We start from the raw sequence: 17,379 nt of genomic DNA, 5'->3' as shown, positions 1-17,379 counted from the left end.
TTTCTATTGCTTTTGTTTTTAGCTTTCTTTGGAATTTTAACAGAGAAGCAAGAACATAGTTTTGTATTAACACTTGTCTGCAAAATATCAAAATTAGGTATGGCCATCTGCTTTGCATGATTTGTAATATTTTCAAAAGAGATGTTGCCATTCCAAACAGATTTTTAGGCTATTCTAAAACTGTGGCAGCCATCAGCATTTTACTGTCAAACTGTGGGATAGGTGCTGGTGAGGCTCACCCGTGAAAGAACCTCTGTGGTCACTGAGAGACTCTGTGTGGCACTTTAAGGCCGTATTTCTCATTCTCTGGGTCCATGTAACCTGCAGACTCAGATTCTACTGAGTTTTAATTATTCTTGGTCATACCCAAGGAATTCAGCCTCATTAGGCCTTAAGACAACTTAAGACACCTGGAGATGCATTAAGAATTGACTAGTGGGAGCTGGTGTGCTGTAAGTGCTGGCATACCATAAGGGCACTGGTTTGTATCCCAGCTGCTCCACTTTCCTACTTATGACCTGGAAGCAGCAAAGGATGACGCAAGTCCTTGGGTGCCTCCACCCACATGGGAGACCTGAAAGAAGCTACTTGCTCCTGGCTTCAGATCCACTCAGCTCCAGCTTTTGGGGCAAATTGGAAGGGGTGGTGAACCAGCAGGTGGTAGATCTCTCTCTTTCCTTCTCTCTAAGAGATTTGACTTGTGAGAGGCCAGTGGGGTTAGCAAGCTCATCCTCCATTCTGCAGCACGGGCATCCCATGTGAGTGCTAATTTGTGACCTGCCTGCTCCACTTCTGATCCAGCTCTTTTTTTATGACCTTGGAAAGCAATGGAAGATGATTCAAGGGTGTTGGGCTCCTGCACCCACATGGGAGACTCAGAAGAATCTCCTGGCTCCTAGCTTTGGATCAGCTCAGCTCTAACCATTGCGGCCATTTGGAGAGTGAACTAGTGGATGGAAGACTTCCCTGTCTCTCCTTCTCTCTCTGTGAAATCTGCCTTTCAAATTAAAAAAAAAAAAAAGCCTAAAAAAATAGAAGGATTTGAGCATCTCTCTTGCTTCCTGTAATCACTTTGACATAAAGTTCCTGGGTATGTTCCTGTAGTTCTGTGCTGTGGAAGTCTGGAAATGGCCGTTCAGCACTCTGGGCCCACCAATCTAGGATTGCCCAGATCTTTGTCAGGTCTGGTACCAAAGATGCAGGGAGAGACTTAAAAAAAGGCAATAGTCACCCATAAAATTGGGCAAGGCGAAAGAAGTGATTTTGTAAAAAAAGTCATTGCATGGCAATTATCATAAGCTTTAAAAACATTTTTTTTTTTTTTTGGAAAGCAGTATAACGTGTACAAAATATTTTTGGAAAGTGTATTATTTATTTGAAAGGTAGAGTGACAGAGAGAGAGGGAGAGAAGGTGAAAGAGATCTTGTATCTGCTGGTTCACTGCTCACATGGCTGCAACAGCCCAGGCTGGCCAGTCCACAGCCAGGAGCCGTACCTCGGCCTGGGTCTCCCAGGTAAGGCAGCAGTGGCCATCTTGGGCCGTCTTCTGCTGCTTTCTCTGGAACGTTAGCAGGGTGCTAACTTGGAAGTGAAGCAGCCAGGAATTAAACCAGGGCTGCTGAGTTGCTGGAGTCAGAGTTGCAAGCAGTGTAAGGCACTGCACCACAACACCAACCCCTTTCATAAATCTTTTCAACTGCACACCCTGTGACCTACAAATCTCACTTGCTGAAATCTCTTCTGAAAGAAGCACATACTCAGGCAACTATTTACATAGGCAGCAGAGGGAGTACAGACTCTGAAGCCAAATTATCTCCAGTTAAATTCTCGTTCTCCTACTTATGACTGGAGCAATCCTGCTTAACCTCTGTGTGTTTCCCAGTTGCTCCGGCCATATGTGAGGCATAGTTCCCCACTCAGAAAGTTATTAAGGATAATAGTCCTTGCAATGTCAGGTGCTATAGCCATGCTACATAACAAGTTTCCCCAAAACTTGATGGCGCACAGAAAGCGTTTTTTTCTCTGTCATTCAGCTGCAGCACAGCTGGAGGAGCACTGGGCTGTAGGCAGTGGTGGGGTTCAGGTAGGTTATGGTGCTGCTTACAGTGTGGGTGCCAGTAGACTCCCAGAGGCCTGTTTATCTCCAGGCTGTATCTGAAATGGAAGACATCAAGTCCAGTTGCACACTTCTCTTTGCATCACATCTGCTAACAAATATCGGCCAAAGCAAGTCACAGAGCTGAGCCCAGCACCAGCCAGGCAGGGGAGATGACACAGAGATAGAGCATGGGGATTTGCTCAACAGCCCAGGAGCCAGAAGACTGTTTCTGCAAGGACCACAAGAGTAAACATTTTAGGGTTTATTGCCATTATCATTTCTGTTGCATATATTCCACTCTTGCTGTGGTGGGAGAGCCACCCATAGATAACATATCAGTGATGGAGTGGGTGTGTTCTAGGAAAGCTATAGACAAAGCAGGCCGGGTTGGACCATAGCTTTCCACCACACTCGTGTAACATATCAGCTCCTGGAGTTCTTAGAATGATTTAATAGAGAAAGCACAAATAACAGTTCCGGGTGCAAAGTGACACTGATAAATGCTGGTTCTCATGAATAGCTTTGTTTGTTGTTACTGTGAGTATTGTTAGAGCACAGTGTTGGAAATAATCAGAATGTTCAACAGTAGAGTTAGGATAAATTCTTGTACACCCACATTGCGAAATGTTGCTCTACATCCAATTATACCTTTTTAAAAAATCAACATTGATAGCAAAGGCATGTGTTTATGTTAAGTGAAAAAAGACTTCAATTTTTACTTTTCAGAAGGGATAATGTATTTCATACATGCACATATGTGGAAGACAACTTGTCTATGTTTTCTTCGCTGGGCATTTACTGTTGCCTGATATTTAAATAATTTGATCAAGAGTTCACTGAGGATACATAAGCTTTAATTTAGTCATTATTTCATATGCTACTTATGTTTTTAATTGCTTAACATGGGAGTTTTACGTTAAGGGAGAGCTTATTAGAATGAACTAGATGGGGCACACATGGTAGCCTAGTAGCTAAAGTCCTCCCATATGGGTGCCAGTTGGTATCCCAGCTGCTTCACTTCCCATCCAACTCCCTGCTGGTGGCCTGGAAAAGCAATAGAGGACGCCCCAAAGCCTTGGGACCTTGTACCCACATGGGAGACCTGGAGGAGCTTTCTGGCTCCTGGCTTTGGATTGGCATGGCACCAGTTGTTGCGGCTCACTTGGGGAGTGAATCATCGGATGGAAGATCTTCCTCTTTGTCTCTCCTCCTTTCTGTATATCTGACTTTGCAATAAAGGTAAGATAGATCTTAAAAAAAGAGAGAGAATGAACTTGATAGACAGTTTGCAACTGGCTGTCATGGGTTTTTTGTTTTGTTGTTAAAATTTATTTATGGACCCGGCGCCATGGCGTAGCGGCTAAAATCCTTATCTTGAATGAGCCAGGATCCCTTATGGGCACTGGTTCTAATCCCGGCAGCTCCGCTTCTCATCCAGCTCCCTGCTTGTGGCCTGGGAAGGCAGTTGAGGACAGCCCAAAGCCTTGGGTTTCTGCACCCACGTGGGAGACCCCGAGGAAGTTCCAGGCTCTTGGCTTTGGATTGACACAGCACCAGCTGTTGTGGTCACTTGGGGAGTGAATCATTGGACAGAAGATCGTCCTCACTGTCTCTCTTCCTCTCTGTATATCTGACTTTCCAATAATAATAAATAAATCTTAAAAAAAAAACTATTTGCATATGTTGCAATGTACGGAAGATACTTCCCCTAATCGTTTCTTCATGTCTTTTTTTGACAGCTAGCCAATTTTTTTTTTTGATGTATTAATCCCACAAATACCTAGAATTTGTTTAAGGAAATTATGAAATTTTTATTTGGGGATGTGGTTAAATTGTAGTGTCTAGTTTTTCTTCAGTAAGAGTCTGCCTAAAAATGCTGTGCAGGTCAGCCAACTGCAATATTCCGAGTAGAACTGTACAAAAAAATGTTTTTCAGGATTGTTTCAGAATAGTTGGTGACTGAAACACTGATAAAAAGGGCAAGTATATTTCTAAGCTTTTACTATGAAGTGGTGAATGACAGCATGATTACATCGGAGCTATTGCAGGTGATATCCTTATCTATTTATTATATTTTCAAAATGTTCAAGTCCACTAAATATTTGTGTTCCAAAATAAAGGTATGATATTTTTCTCCTGCATTGCTTGAAGTTAAGAGCATTTGTATAGAAAGCACTTAAGAGTAAAGTAAACTGGAGTATATGCTTTACATGTCTGTGAAAGACATGAACTGAACAACTGATGAGTGATAGCAGTTGTCCTATTTATTTTATAAGCCTAATTGTTTTCACATTTAAGCTTTTATTTATATTATTTATTTGAAAGGTAGAGAGACAGGAAGAAAGATTTCCTTCCTGGTTCATCTCTCAAAGGCTTGCAGTCACTGGGGCTGGGCCAGGTGGAAACCAGAGCCAGGAACTCCATCTGGGTCTTCCCCATGGATGCCCAGGGTCCAAATCCTGGGCCGTCACCTGCTGCCTGCCAGGGTGCATATTAAACGGAAGCTGAAATCAGAAGCCAGACCAGGACTCAAACTCAGGATCTCCGCAATCACTCCGGACCCCTGTCTTGTTTCGGTTTTTTTGTTTTGTTTTGCTTTTTAATGTTTATATCAGTGTGAAAGTATATAAACAAGATATTTATGCTTGTATTAAAAGAAATTATCCCAAATGAGAGCAAATAGTGTGCTTTAAAAAAAAAAAATGAGGAGAGCCTGGTGAGGTGGCCTAGTGGCTAAAGTCCTCGCCTTGCACATGCTGGGATCCCTGATGGGCTTCCCAAATGGCCACAACAGCCAAAGCTGGGCTGATCTAGTCAGGAGCCAGAAGCTTTTTCTGGGTCTCCCATGTGGGTGCAGGGGCCCAAGAATTCAGGCCATCCTCTGCTGCTTTCCTCGGCCACAAACAAGGAGCTGGATGGGAAGTGGAGCAGCCAGGACTCGAACCAGCATCCACATGCTGGCTGGTCCCACAGGTGAAGGATCTGTCCACTATGCCACCATGTACAGTTCTTTGGAGTGATATTGTGGGGAAATTTTATTTTATCTTGTGCATCTTTTTCATGCCCAATCACCTTTGTTTTGTTAGTAACAGCTTCTACATGAACGGCTAATTTACTAACAAAGATAGTGCCACACAGATTTTATTCTTTAACTTTGTAACTTTTGCTTGCTTGATACTAAATAAACAGGATTCAAAGTTTCTTAGCCCCAGCACTGCTCATGTTTAGGCTTGGAGGATGCTCTGTCTCGGCATGTTAAACAACATCTCTGGGCTCTCCCCACAGAATCCTGCTACTGGTCCCCTGCCCCAAAGCCAAAGCTGTCTGCATGCGGGGTCTCCCCCACAGATTCCTTCAGTACCCCGTGGCTGAAGGGGTGGGCCTGCTGCCCACCATCCAGCCTCCCGGTGTGCCAAAGACAAGCAGACAGACAGGAGTTCTGTCTAAGTAGTTCTGATTTATTTGGGAAATTCAGTTTCTTATTAGGGTAACAAACAGCCTCAGGCCAGGAATTCCAGGAGAAGAGAACTAGTACCCAATTACTAGGAACACAACTGTGAAAGTCACCTCCCATAGGCCAAGGGCAGCTGAGCGAAATGGCCCTGGCTAATCAGTCTTTCTTTGAAAAGACTTGACCCCTGTACTGGTTCACACCCAGGGCTCTGTCCTTGGCTGCCATCTTGCTCACCATGTGTAACCCAGTGACCTCCACTGTTAGTTGCCATCTTGTTGACTTAGTGACCACATTGCCCCTGAGCCCCACATCTGCACATGGTGCCATGTGTCCCTGGGGGAGCCAAACCAACTGCAGTTGAGAACACTGCTTTGATGTATTTGCTACAAATTCTTAATCATGTTCTTCCTGAGCATAATTGGGGTAAAGTAATGGACACTTTGTTAGGAAGATAGGAAGTCAGCATTATAGAAAAGCTGCTAGACAGAGATTTGGCATAGTGCAACATCAATGAAAATGTCAGGCTACCTACCTGAATCAAGGATTGCGTGGTGGAGGGAACTCCTGTGGATGAGAATACCAGAAGTATCACACGGGCAGTAAAATTGGCTGACAGCTATTGTTGTAATTTATGGTCCATTCCATCTTTAATCATTATTTTGCTTGGTTTAAATTTTTTTAAATCTTTTTAATATTGTTTACATATTGGACCTCTGAGTAGAGTGGGGAGGGTCAGGTATGAAGGAAGGTGGGTGGAGCAAGTATTTCAGATTTTTTTTTAAATTTTCTCTTGCGTCCTCAGGAGAGGAGGGGAATAGGACAGCTCCTTAAAGTCAAGCTACATCAGCACCCAGCGATGGGGGACAGTATCTGATGACACCCCAGAGACCCTGATATGAGGACAAGTGTTCTGACAGTGTTACTTCAATGGTTTTGATAGTTTTGAGACATTGTCGACTTGATTGCTCCAAGGGTTGAGAAATTCTTTCCAGGGTTTACTGGTTGACAATGTCCACCTTAGCTCACCTGCAGACCCAGGAACATGCTGTAAAGCTTGGCCAGAAGTTGCAACTTGTTCTGCTTTCCATCCTCTGTCGGGACAGTCAGGGTCTCCTGCTGATCTAGATGAGCTGGCTGTCATGTCCCCTGTGTGCGTGTGAACATGTTGTGTATTGCACAGGCATCAGCAACTGAGAAGGTCTGGTCTGGTACATGTACTCCAAGGTTGGACCACATAGCCTGTGATTTTCCAGGGTTTAGTCATTATTTTGAAATCTAAGGCCAGAAAATGTATAATAAAGCTACAGGTATGAAAGGACACCTATGAAGGCCTTTTTATTTTTTGTTACCCTCCAATCCTGGCAGTTTTCTGTGGCATCCTCAAATAAAAGCGTGTCTCATTTTGTTTTATCTCATTGTCTACAGTAGATGATGCCATAGCCTTGCTGGGGATCTCTGACCTACTTTCCAAAATCTCTGGCACCTGGCATCATGACAGGTACTCATCGGCAAGCCAGTGCCAGGATACTCTTCACCTGACACATATGCTGGGGTGGCACGGGAACATGGCTCCTTGAGAGAGTCAGAGGAAAAGCAAGATATTTCAGTGGCCATGATCACGCCTGAAAGTGAAAGTCTCTTCATGCCATCAGATAATCCCATCATTCTTCATGGTTTCACTTCTTTTTTTTGTTCTTACAATTCCTCATTTGGATCAAGGTTACTCAATACCATGTCAATTAATTCTATAATGTTGTAAATTGTCATTGATGTTATGTTGTGGCTTTTAATTGATTGGGATAATATTCTGCCAGCTCTGCCTTCAGACCAGAGATGGTCTCCCCAAGAAACCGTTGAATTTAACTGAATAGTAAGATGCTGAACTCTATGCTTGGTATACGCTTGCAATGAAAGAATCTTGACTGAATCTGAATTGTAATACAGCAACAAGGTGGAGGAATCCACCATGGGGAAAGGGGACGGGGAGGGGACAGGGGAATCCCAGAGCCTATGAAACTGTAATGTAATTTTTTTTTTTTTCGCGGTAGTGTTTGGACTTCTTGCATCCCCTGCGGAAGCTCCAGTTGGGGGTGGGTGACCTCAGAGTACTCGGCCTCCGAGGGCATCCAATTCCCTGTGATCTCCTTGGCAGTTGGGATGTAGTCCTTGTTGCTCGTATTAATAGTTTGTGGTGAAGGTCTGGGAGTCTTCATGGTTGGGATCCAAGCTTCCTCCTTACCACCTGCTCCACTCTGGAGTGCCCACCTGCTCCACGCACATGACCTCCTGTTAAGAGGTTGTCAGGATCGCACCCGATTCCCCCCTCATGCATTGGTATAGTAGTTTTGTTGTTGTTTAGTGCCGCTTTGAGTCTGTTGTCTGTGAGTTACCAGATTTGATCTTGATAGGCTATATTGTACTTTTTTTCTCACTCTTTTTATGGTCCTGAAAGATTTCCCTGCACTCCCTCCCCATTACCGGTTAACATAGCGTATTGAGGGTATAGTAGGTTTTACAGTTTTTTCGATGTAGATCTTAAGTATTCTGACATTAATTGTTGGTTTATAGATTATATCGCGTTATCTTATTGCATTGGATACAGGTTGTTAGAGATTGCACTAATATTACAATATACAGGTACTATCTTTCAAGTTGTCATCTTTTCATCTCAGATTAAGGCAAACATGTGGTATTTAACCTTTTGGGATTGGTTCATTTCTCTTAGCATGATGGATTCCAGTTGGGCCCATTTGACCACAAAGAACTGCATTTCGTTTTTTTTTAATAGCTGAGTAGTATTCCATAGAGTAGATGAACCATAGCTTTCTTATCCAGTCTTCTATTGATGGGCATTTTGGCTGCTTCCAGGTTTGTAGATTGTGCTGCTATGAACATAGGCATGCATGTTGGTTTCTTGTGTAGGAGATCTTTTGGATATATCCCTAGGAGTGCTATTGCTGGATCATATGGCATGTTGATTTTCAGTTGTTTGAGTATTCTCCAAACTGATTCCCATAGAGGCTGTACAAGTCTGCAGTCCCACCAGCAGTGGAGAAGGGTTCCCTTTTCCCCACATCCTCGCCAGCAAGTGTTGGTGGTATTATGTATGTGTGCCATCCTTACTGGAGTTAGGTGGTACCTCATTGATGTTTTAATTTGGATTTCCCTTATTGCCAGGGAACTTGAGCATTTTTTCATGTGCTTGTTTGCCATTTGGGTTTGTTCTTTTGTGAAATGTCTGCCCATTTCCCGTGCCCATTTCTTGAGCAGTTTGTTTGTTCTGGTGTTTTGGTTTCTCTGTAGCTCTTTGTATATTCTGGAGATCAGCCCTCTATCTCCTATGTAATGTGCAAAGATCTTCTCCAATTCTGTAGGTTGTTTTTTACTTTGTTGATTGTTTCTCTAGCTGTACAGAAGCTTCTTAGTTTGATGAGGTCCCAGTTGTTTATTTTGGTCTCTATTTCTACTGCTTTTGGAGTCTTTTTTAGGAAGTCAGGGCCTACCTCTAAGTGTTGCAGTGTGTTTCCAACATTTTCTTCCAAAAGTTTGAAGGTTTCTGGATGTAGGTTTAGGTCTTTTATCCATTTAGATTCGATCTTGGTGTATGGTGAGAGATATGGGTCTATCTTTTTGTTTCTGCAGGCTATCAACCAGTTATCCCAACAGCATTTATTGAACAGACCTTTCCATTTGCTTGGGTTGTTGTCTGTCTTTTTGTCAAAGATTATTTGGCTGTATCTGTGTGGGTTTCCATCTGTTGTTTCTATTCTGTTCCACTGATCTTCCTCTCTATCTTTGTGCCAGTACCAGGCTGTTTTGATGACCACTGCCCTATAGTATGTCCATAGATCCGGTACTGTGATTCCCCCTGTTAAGTTCCTGTTCTTCAGAGTGGTTCTGGCTATTCATGGTTTTTTTTGTGTTTCCAGATGAATCTGTGTATCCTTTTTTCCAGTTCAATGAAGAATGCTGTGGGTAATTTGATTGGGATTGCATTGAATGTATATATTGCTTTTGGTAGTATAAACATTTTGATGATATTAATTTTGCCTATCCAGGAGCATTGGATGTTGTTCCATCTTTCGAGGTCTTGTTCTATTTGTTTTTTGAGTGTTTTGTAATTTTCTTCATAAAGGTCATCTACGCTTTTGGTTAAATTTATTCCCAGATATTTCATGCTTTTCTCTGTTATTTTGAATGGTAGCTTGTTGGTTAGATCTTCCATCTTGCGGCCGTTTGCATACACTATGGCTGTTGATTTTTGTTCATTTATCTTGTATCCTACCACTCTGCCAAATTCTCGTATGAGTTTTAGGAGTCTTTGTATTGAGGTTTTTGGTTCTTGTATGTAAAGAATCATGTCGTCTGCGAATAGTGAAAGCTTGACTTCTTCATTTCCAATTTGGATTCCTTTGATTTCTTTGTCTTGTCTTATGGCTTCTGCAAGTACCTCTAGGACTATGTTGAATAGCAGTGGTGATAGTGGGCAGCCTTGTCTTGTTCCAGATCTCAGTGGGAAGGGATCCAGTTTTTCTCCATTTAGTATGATGCTGGCATTGGGCTTTTCATATATTGCTTTGATTATGTTGTGGATTGTTCCTTCTATCCCCACCCTGGTTAGAGTTTTTAACATGAAGTGGTGTTGAAATTTGTCGAAGGCTTTTTCTGCATCTATTGATACTATTATATGGTTTTTGTTTTTCAGTTTTTGGATGTGATGTAGCACATTTATGGATTTCCTTATGTTGAACCATCCCTGCATTCCCTGGATGAAACCTACTTGGTCTGGATGGATGATCTCTTGGATGTTTTTTTGTATTCTATTGGCTAGGATCACAGCTAAACTAAATTCTAGGCCACCCCAGGCCGAAGGAAAGTGGGCCTGCCAGATCCCGTACCTCAGACAAAAAAACAAAGAAAAAAAAAAAATCCAAGAGACGAGACTCCAGCGCCTAGGCGCTGAAACCTGAAACCCAGAAGGGAAACAAAAACAACAACTCCCTGGGCCAGAAGGAAAACAAAACCCTAGGCTAGCAAGACCTCAGGCCACCCACTACGTGGCAATAGAGGTCAAGGGTGAGAATCCAGCAACACCTTGGGCCACAAATATGAAACGGAATAAGAGAGTTAGTGACGTAGACACAGCTTGCTCCACCCCAAAAAGCCACCATAAAGCCTGGTCAATCGCAGAGATTACAGATGAAGAAATTGAAGACGTCTCTGATAAGGAGTTCAGAAAAATAATTATAAAACTCTTCAGAGACAATGAAAAATGATGGGACAAGCTCAAAGACTTTAATGCAATGTAATTAAAAAAAAAAGATTTATTTATTTTATTGGAAAGGCAGATGTACAGAGAGGAGGAGAGACAGAGAGGAAGATCTGCCGTCCAATGATTCACTCCCCAAATGACCGCAATGGTCAGTGCTGCGCTGATCCAAAGCCAGGAGCCAGGAACTTCTTTCTGGGTCTCCCACACAGGTGCAGGGTCCCAAGGTCTTGGACCGTCATCAACCACTTCCCAGGCCACAAGCAGGGAGCTGGATGGGAAGTGGAGTTGCCGGGATTAGAACCAGTGCCCATATGGGATCCTGGTGTGTTCAAGGCGAGGACCTTAACCATTATGCTATCACGCCGGGCCCTGACATATTTCTTAATAGTCTTAATATCAGTGTGTTTCTTAAATAAATAAATCCTTGAGTTTCCCTCCTTTGACTTTCCATCTTGTAATCTGTTTGTTGAAGATGCTGGGCTACTTGCCTTGGCAGTGTTTGTCCCACAGCCTGCAGTTTGGTGCCCACCCCAAGTGTCACGAGATGTCACTTCGGTTCCTGTGTGTCCCATGTTTCCTGTAGCTGGGGAGCCACAGCTAACGCCTTGATCAGATTCAAATGGTTCAGATTCAGTTTTCTTTTTTGGCAAGTGCTAAAAGAAGGTGGTAGCCAATGGCGACATTGTTGGCGTCTTGCTCCGTGACTCACAGATGAGGTTGCTAGCATTCCTAGAGTTATTTGCCATGTGTCCAGCACTGTGCATCTGTTCTAAAGGCATGTAAATGCTACATATAATTTTATTTAATCGTCACAATATTGGTACATCTCAATTTCTAAACTGTGATTAAATATCCCTCATCAGGGCAGAAGTAATTTTAAATGTATTTCGATCAAACCCCTTGGTATATACCACACTGTCATTTACCTGATTGAATTTGGAGTTGTGTCTTTCTTTTAGTGATTTCATTTTCCCACATAAAAATATTTTACATCGAGAGCACTTTTTAATTAAACAGTGACATTAAAAATTAAATTTCAAAAATTTTGATCACAAAACTCAGAAACCTATCATTTAACTGAATTCATTGTACTCGAGTTTTTTGGTTTGGGGGTTTACCACCCATCTGTTCACCTGACAGCCACAGAAACCTAAACCGCAAAAGGGGCCAACAGAATTTGGTACTTCCTGAAGTCTCATCGTCTTCTGCAGGTGCATGCCTGTCTCTTTCATCTCCCTCTGCCTTCTCTGCACACTCTCACTGCTCACAGTATCCTACTGTTTCCCTGTGTGAGAAACTGGCCCGCGACCGTAAAAGCAAATCTAGCTTTCCCTCGTCTGTTTACATATCCTTAATTTATTCAACTTTCAGTTTTCTCCCTAGTTCTGAGTTCCATCTTCACAAAATTATATTGGAACTCTAGGACTCTTGCCTCTCACCCACCCTCTCCCCCTCCAAAAAATAGAAGTATGTTGACCAACTTCACTTTTGAAGATTAAACTGATGTGTGGTGGATGGAGAAAAGGCACCAGCGGACCGAGGTTGCAGGAAGGTAGTGGAGTAGCAGAAGCAAAACAATGCAGAAAGGCTCCTATTGTGTGGTCTGCCCAGTTGACATGCAAGGAGGTCTTCAGTCCAGATGCATCTTAACCCTTCCTCTGCAGCCACTTCTCTTTAATACGTGCAGTGTTCTTTTCAGTTTCATCTATCTGTCAGGTGGAACATTTGGTTGGTTGAGTGGGAGGAACGTGCAACCCTAATGAATGTCGCATGACTGCAGAGTTGAATGTCTTGTTCTGAGACATTAGAAATAACCAGATTTTTGGTTCTTATTTCTTTGAAACAAAAGTATTCTGTTTTTATGTGGTTATTCATAAAGACCTCTAAGATTCTTATTCAGAACCATTTACAAGCACTTAGTAAACAAGATTGTATCTCTGTTGACCTGATCTTCTTCAGAGCCCAGGGTGGCCTGGCTGCACGTGCACGTGCTGCTTAAGTAGCTTGTGGTGATGCTGCTTTTGGGAAGCTTGCACATCTTAAAGGATATTTTGTTCCCCCTTCCTTTGGCAGGCCCAGGGAGCTTCCTTTTCTAAGACCATGACTGTTTGGCTTGCGTGAAAGTGCACTTTGTCCTGGAATTACTGTATGAACGCCTAGAATACAGAGTTGGGTGATTCCAAGAAAGGCCTGGGGGTGACATAAGATCATGTTCTAGGATCGCGAGTGCTGACCTGGTGCTGAGTGACCTGCTGTTGTGCTCTCTCTCTCAGGCTCGCCTCTCTTACGTGCGGATGAAATATCTTTTCTTCTCCTGGCTGGCAGTGTTTGTTGGCAGCTGGATTCTCTATGTGCAGTATTCCGCCTACACAGAGCTGTGCAGAGGAAAGGACTGTAAGAAAATCATAGTAAGTAGTTTTTATTTCCTAGTTCATTGAAAAGCTTAACAGCACACTGTCCTTACTCCTTATGTCCTTGCTGATAGTTGTCTTCAAAAATAAAATTTAACTTGACCTTGGGGCTGTCATGAATATTTTAGCTTTGTGATATGACAAGTCAGGACTGTTTGCCACTTGGAAAAGTTCAGTATTCAGAAACCCAAACATTAACATAAGTAAGTTAGTGTACGGGTGTCCCGCTTACAAAGAGGGATTTTTGTTCTTTGAGCATTCATATGTTTGAAGTTTAGTTTATTCTAATAAGGTGGGTTTTTCAGTGCTTATGCTATGAAAGTGTAATTTATGGGCAGTCTTTCTGGACCACATCTTTTGCATGGCATTCTCAGGTACCAAAATTGACTAAAAGGCATTTATCTCTTATTTAAATTCTAGCCTAAGGACTAGATACATCTTAGGAAAATCGCTCTAGATTTCTAGTAGTCACTATTAGCTCTGTAGCAGGTATATTTTAACTGAGGATTTGGGGCAGCCATTGTGGCATAGCAGGTAAAGCTGCCACTTATGATGTCAGCAATCTATGTGGGGGGCCAGTTCAAATCTCAGCTGTTCCACCTCCAGTACAGCTCCTTGCTAATGGCCTGGAAAAAGCGGTGGAGGATGACTTAAGTGTTTGGTCCCTTGCCACCCAGGTGGAAGCCCTGGAAAAGGTGTTTTGTTCCTGGCTTCAGCCTGGCCCAAACCTGTCCACTGTGACCATCAGGGGAATGAATCAGCAAATGGAAGATCTCTGTCTTCCACTTGCTGGTGTCCCAGTTCATGTCAGCTGCTCCACTTCCAAGCCAGCTCCCTGCTTATGGTTTGGGAGGGCAGCAGAGGATGGCCCAAGTCCTTGGGACCCTGAGCCCACGTAAGGGACCCTGAGCCCATGTAAGAGACCCAGAGGAGGCTCCTAGATCCTGGCTTTGGACCAGCCCAGCTCTGGCTGTTGGCAGCCATTTGGGGAGTGAACAAGCAGATGGAAAAGCTTTCTTTCTCCTTCTTTGTGTAAATCTGCCTTTCAAAAATTTTGTTTGTTAAGTAACAAATCAGGGTTCAAACCTATCAATCCTATATCCATTCCATTGCCCATGCTAGATCCTAAAGACATTTTAAGATAGTACGGACCACAGAGGCCATTCAGTGTGCTGGGTACTTCATATGTTCATTAACACTCAAAATAATGTTCTGAATCCCTCCCCTCCGTCCAGCTTCATCCAGAGAGAGAGAAAAAGTTGCCCAAGATGATGGAGGCAGTATTTGCTCTTCTACATAAACTTCATGCTTGCATGTGACCCTGGTCTGAGGAAGTGACAGTTAAGTGCAACCAACAAAAAGGCCCCTACAAAACTCCGTGGAGGAGGAGACAGGAGTTACATAATTGAGCAGAATAATGCACAAAAAAAAAAAAAACCCACAAAACTTTTCGAAATGTTCACTTTCCTTCCTTGGGGTTACCATTCTGTGCTGCCTCGGGCGCACATGAATAGGTATTTTGTGGATAAGCTGTCCCCCTGGGGAGGTGCTTCTGCAAATATAAGTTTAAACGCTGAAGACTTCTGGGCTCTCTAACTTTCCAATTACGCGTTTCTGAGCAACCTCCAAAAGGGAGAAAGTCCACGTAATGTCAAGGAAATACATCCTATCACCACTGTCGCAAGGTGTCTGCCGAGAGGTTAAGCCCAAATGAAATGGAGTAGATACTGTGTCCTTCAAAATGTAGCAACATATTCTGTTATGGAAAATTGCATTGGAAGTGCCTCATTTTTTTTTCACTTTGGTTTTTCTTTCTATGGAATGGAAACATGCTTCATTCTAGCATACTGTAATATTATCTTTCTAGAATATAAAGATAAGAAAAAAGCTTTTTTAATCTAAAATCTATAGTTTTTATTCTTTCTAAGACTTTTTAAAAAAGATTATTATGGTTACTGTGCATTTCAGATTCTGTTCTTGAAGCCTACTCTGGGGGGCCAGCAGTACTTCATATGGACTCAGGATGACGATGCTGGTTAGGACCCCATGTCCCACCTCCAGGCTCCTGGGTCCTGGCTGGCCACCCCCTGACTCCAGCAGATCCCCAGCAGTATAGCCGTAACAGTTGGGTTCCCACCACCCATGTGGGAGACCCAGGCTGAGATCCTTTGGGTGCTGATCTTGGCCACCTGGCTGTTACCAAGCATTGGGAACAGTGGGAAAAGGCATTGGAGAAGTAAGCCACTCTTTTTCTCTGCCTCTTAATATATATATGTATGTGTATATATATATACACACACACTTTATTTTCATTTTAAAGGCCGAGTTACAGAGAGAAGAGACAGAGAGGTCTTACATCTGTTGGTTCATTCCCCAAATGGCTGAAATGGCCAGAGCTGAGCTGAACTGAAGTCCGGAGCCAGGAGCTTCCTCCAGATCTCCCATGTGGGTGCTAGGACCCAGGTCACAAGCAGGGAATTGGATCATAAGAGAAACAGTTAGGACATGAACCAGCACCCATATGTGATGCCAGTGCCACAGGCAGAGACTTAGCATACTATGCCATGGTATTAGCCCCCAAATTTAAAAATTGTTGTAATAAAAGAACTACCATAGGGGCCAGTGCATTGACTCAACTGGCTAGTTCTCTGCCTGCAGGCACCAACATGTCATATGGAGATCAGTTGGTTCTCAGTTGCTCCATTTCCCATCCAGCTCCCTGTCTATAGCCTGTGAAAGTAATGAAGGACAGCCCAAAGCCTTGGGACTCTGCACCCATGTGGAAGATCTGGAAGATCTGGCTTCAAATCAGCTTAGCTCCAGCCATTGCAGCCATATGGGAAGTGGACCAGTGGATGTAAGATCTTCCTCTCTGACTTGACTGGACAATAAGATGCTGGACTCTATGTTTGGTATACGCTTGCAATGGGGGAATCTCAACTGAACTTGAGCTGTGGTTATGCAACAAGGTGGAGGAATCCACCATGGTGGGAGGGTTTGGGGAGGGGTGGGGAGAACCCAAGTATCTATGTAACTGTGTCACATAAAATTAATAAAAAAAAAAAATTAAAAAAAAAATATAAAAAAAAAATTAAAATAAAAAAGATCTTCCTCTCTGTGTCTCTCCTTTTCTCTGTAAATCTGACTTTCCAATAAAAATAAACAAATCAAAAAAAAGAAAGAACTACCATAGCTGTTAATACTAAAGTCAGCAGTACTGGGCTAAGTTAGTACTAATATTACATAGGGTTTGTGGGGTTAATATCAAAGGCTGGGATTGTGGCACAGCAAGTTAAGTTGCCAACTGGAATGTCGGCATCCCATTATCTGAATCCAGCTGCTGCGCTTCTGATCCAGCTCCCTGCTAACACACAGGAAAGGCGGCAGAAGATGGCCTGAGTGCTTGGACCCCTGCACTCACATGGGAGGCTGAAATGGAGTTCTAGGCTCTTGACTTTGGCCTGACTAGTTCTGGCTGTTGCAGATAATTAGGAAGTAAATCAGAAAAGAAGACCAGTCTCTCTCTCTTTCCGTCTGTCTCTCTGCTTCTCTTTCTTTTCACTCCCTCTCAGTCTCATCCCCTCCTCCTGCCTCTTCCTTTCAAATAAATAGATAAATAACTCCTTTTCTTTCTGGTGTATTTAAAAAATTCCAAGAGGCAACACAATAACACAGGGTTAGTTGATTGTGAACTGGGCAGGGTAGGGTTTGAGAGAGGTGAGCCTGGTATTTGTGCCTTTTCCAGAGACATTTGCCCTGACAGATGCTGTCTTGTGGGGCTGGGAAATAAGACGCTGATAGAGTTCAACCAAGGCTGGGAACCTTAGCATCCCGTGCTCAGGGTAAGGTCCCAAAGGGTCAGCTGACTTTTCTGGTTTCTTTTTCTCTGGGGGAATTTTCTATTACCCTAGGGGAAATTGCTGGTTCTGGGGCTTGAGAAACAGAACTTTGTATAAGGTGGTCAAGAAGCCAGCATGTTTTCTGAAAAACCAGGAGCCCTCCTATACACACCGGTGTGTAGCCATGCTGACATTCAAAGCAGTCAGAAGGTAGAAACAACTCAATTGTTCTTCACCAGATGAATGAGTAAACAAACACATATAAATATATTTTAGAGTATTGACTAGCCCTTTCTTTTTTTTAA

At 43.1% G+C, this 17,379-nt stretch overlaps 1 protein-coding gene across 1 annotated transcript in view; it reads left to right on the top strand.

Annotated features, from left to right (window-relative positions):
- The window catches only part of DIPK1A (divergent protein kinase domain 1A), a 119,188-nt gene that overhangs the window by 72,368 nt on the left and 29,441 nt on the right, over nt 1–17,379 (top strand). The window contains exon 2 of the mRNA XM_058659212.1: nt 13,098–13,232. Within this exon, the coding sequence (XP_058515195.1) occupies nt 13,098–13,232 (135 nt within the window). The remainder of the gene's footprint in view (nt 1–13,097; nt 13,233–17,379) is intronic.

This window comes from Ochotona princeps, chromosome 2, assembly GCF_030435755.1.
Source record: "Ochotona princeps isolate mOchPri1 chromosome 2, mOchPri1.hap1, whole genome shotgun sequence".
Taxonomy (NCBI): Eukaryota; Metazoa; Chordata; class Mammalia; order Lagomorpha; family Ochotonidae; genus Ochotona; species Ochotona princeps.
The sequence above is the reverse complement of the archived record's forward strand: the minus strand, read 5'-3'. Positions and strand labels throughout refer to the sequence as shown.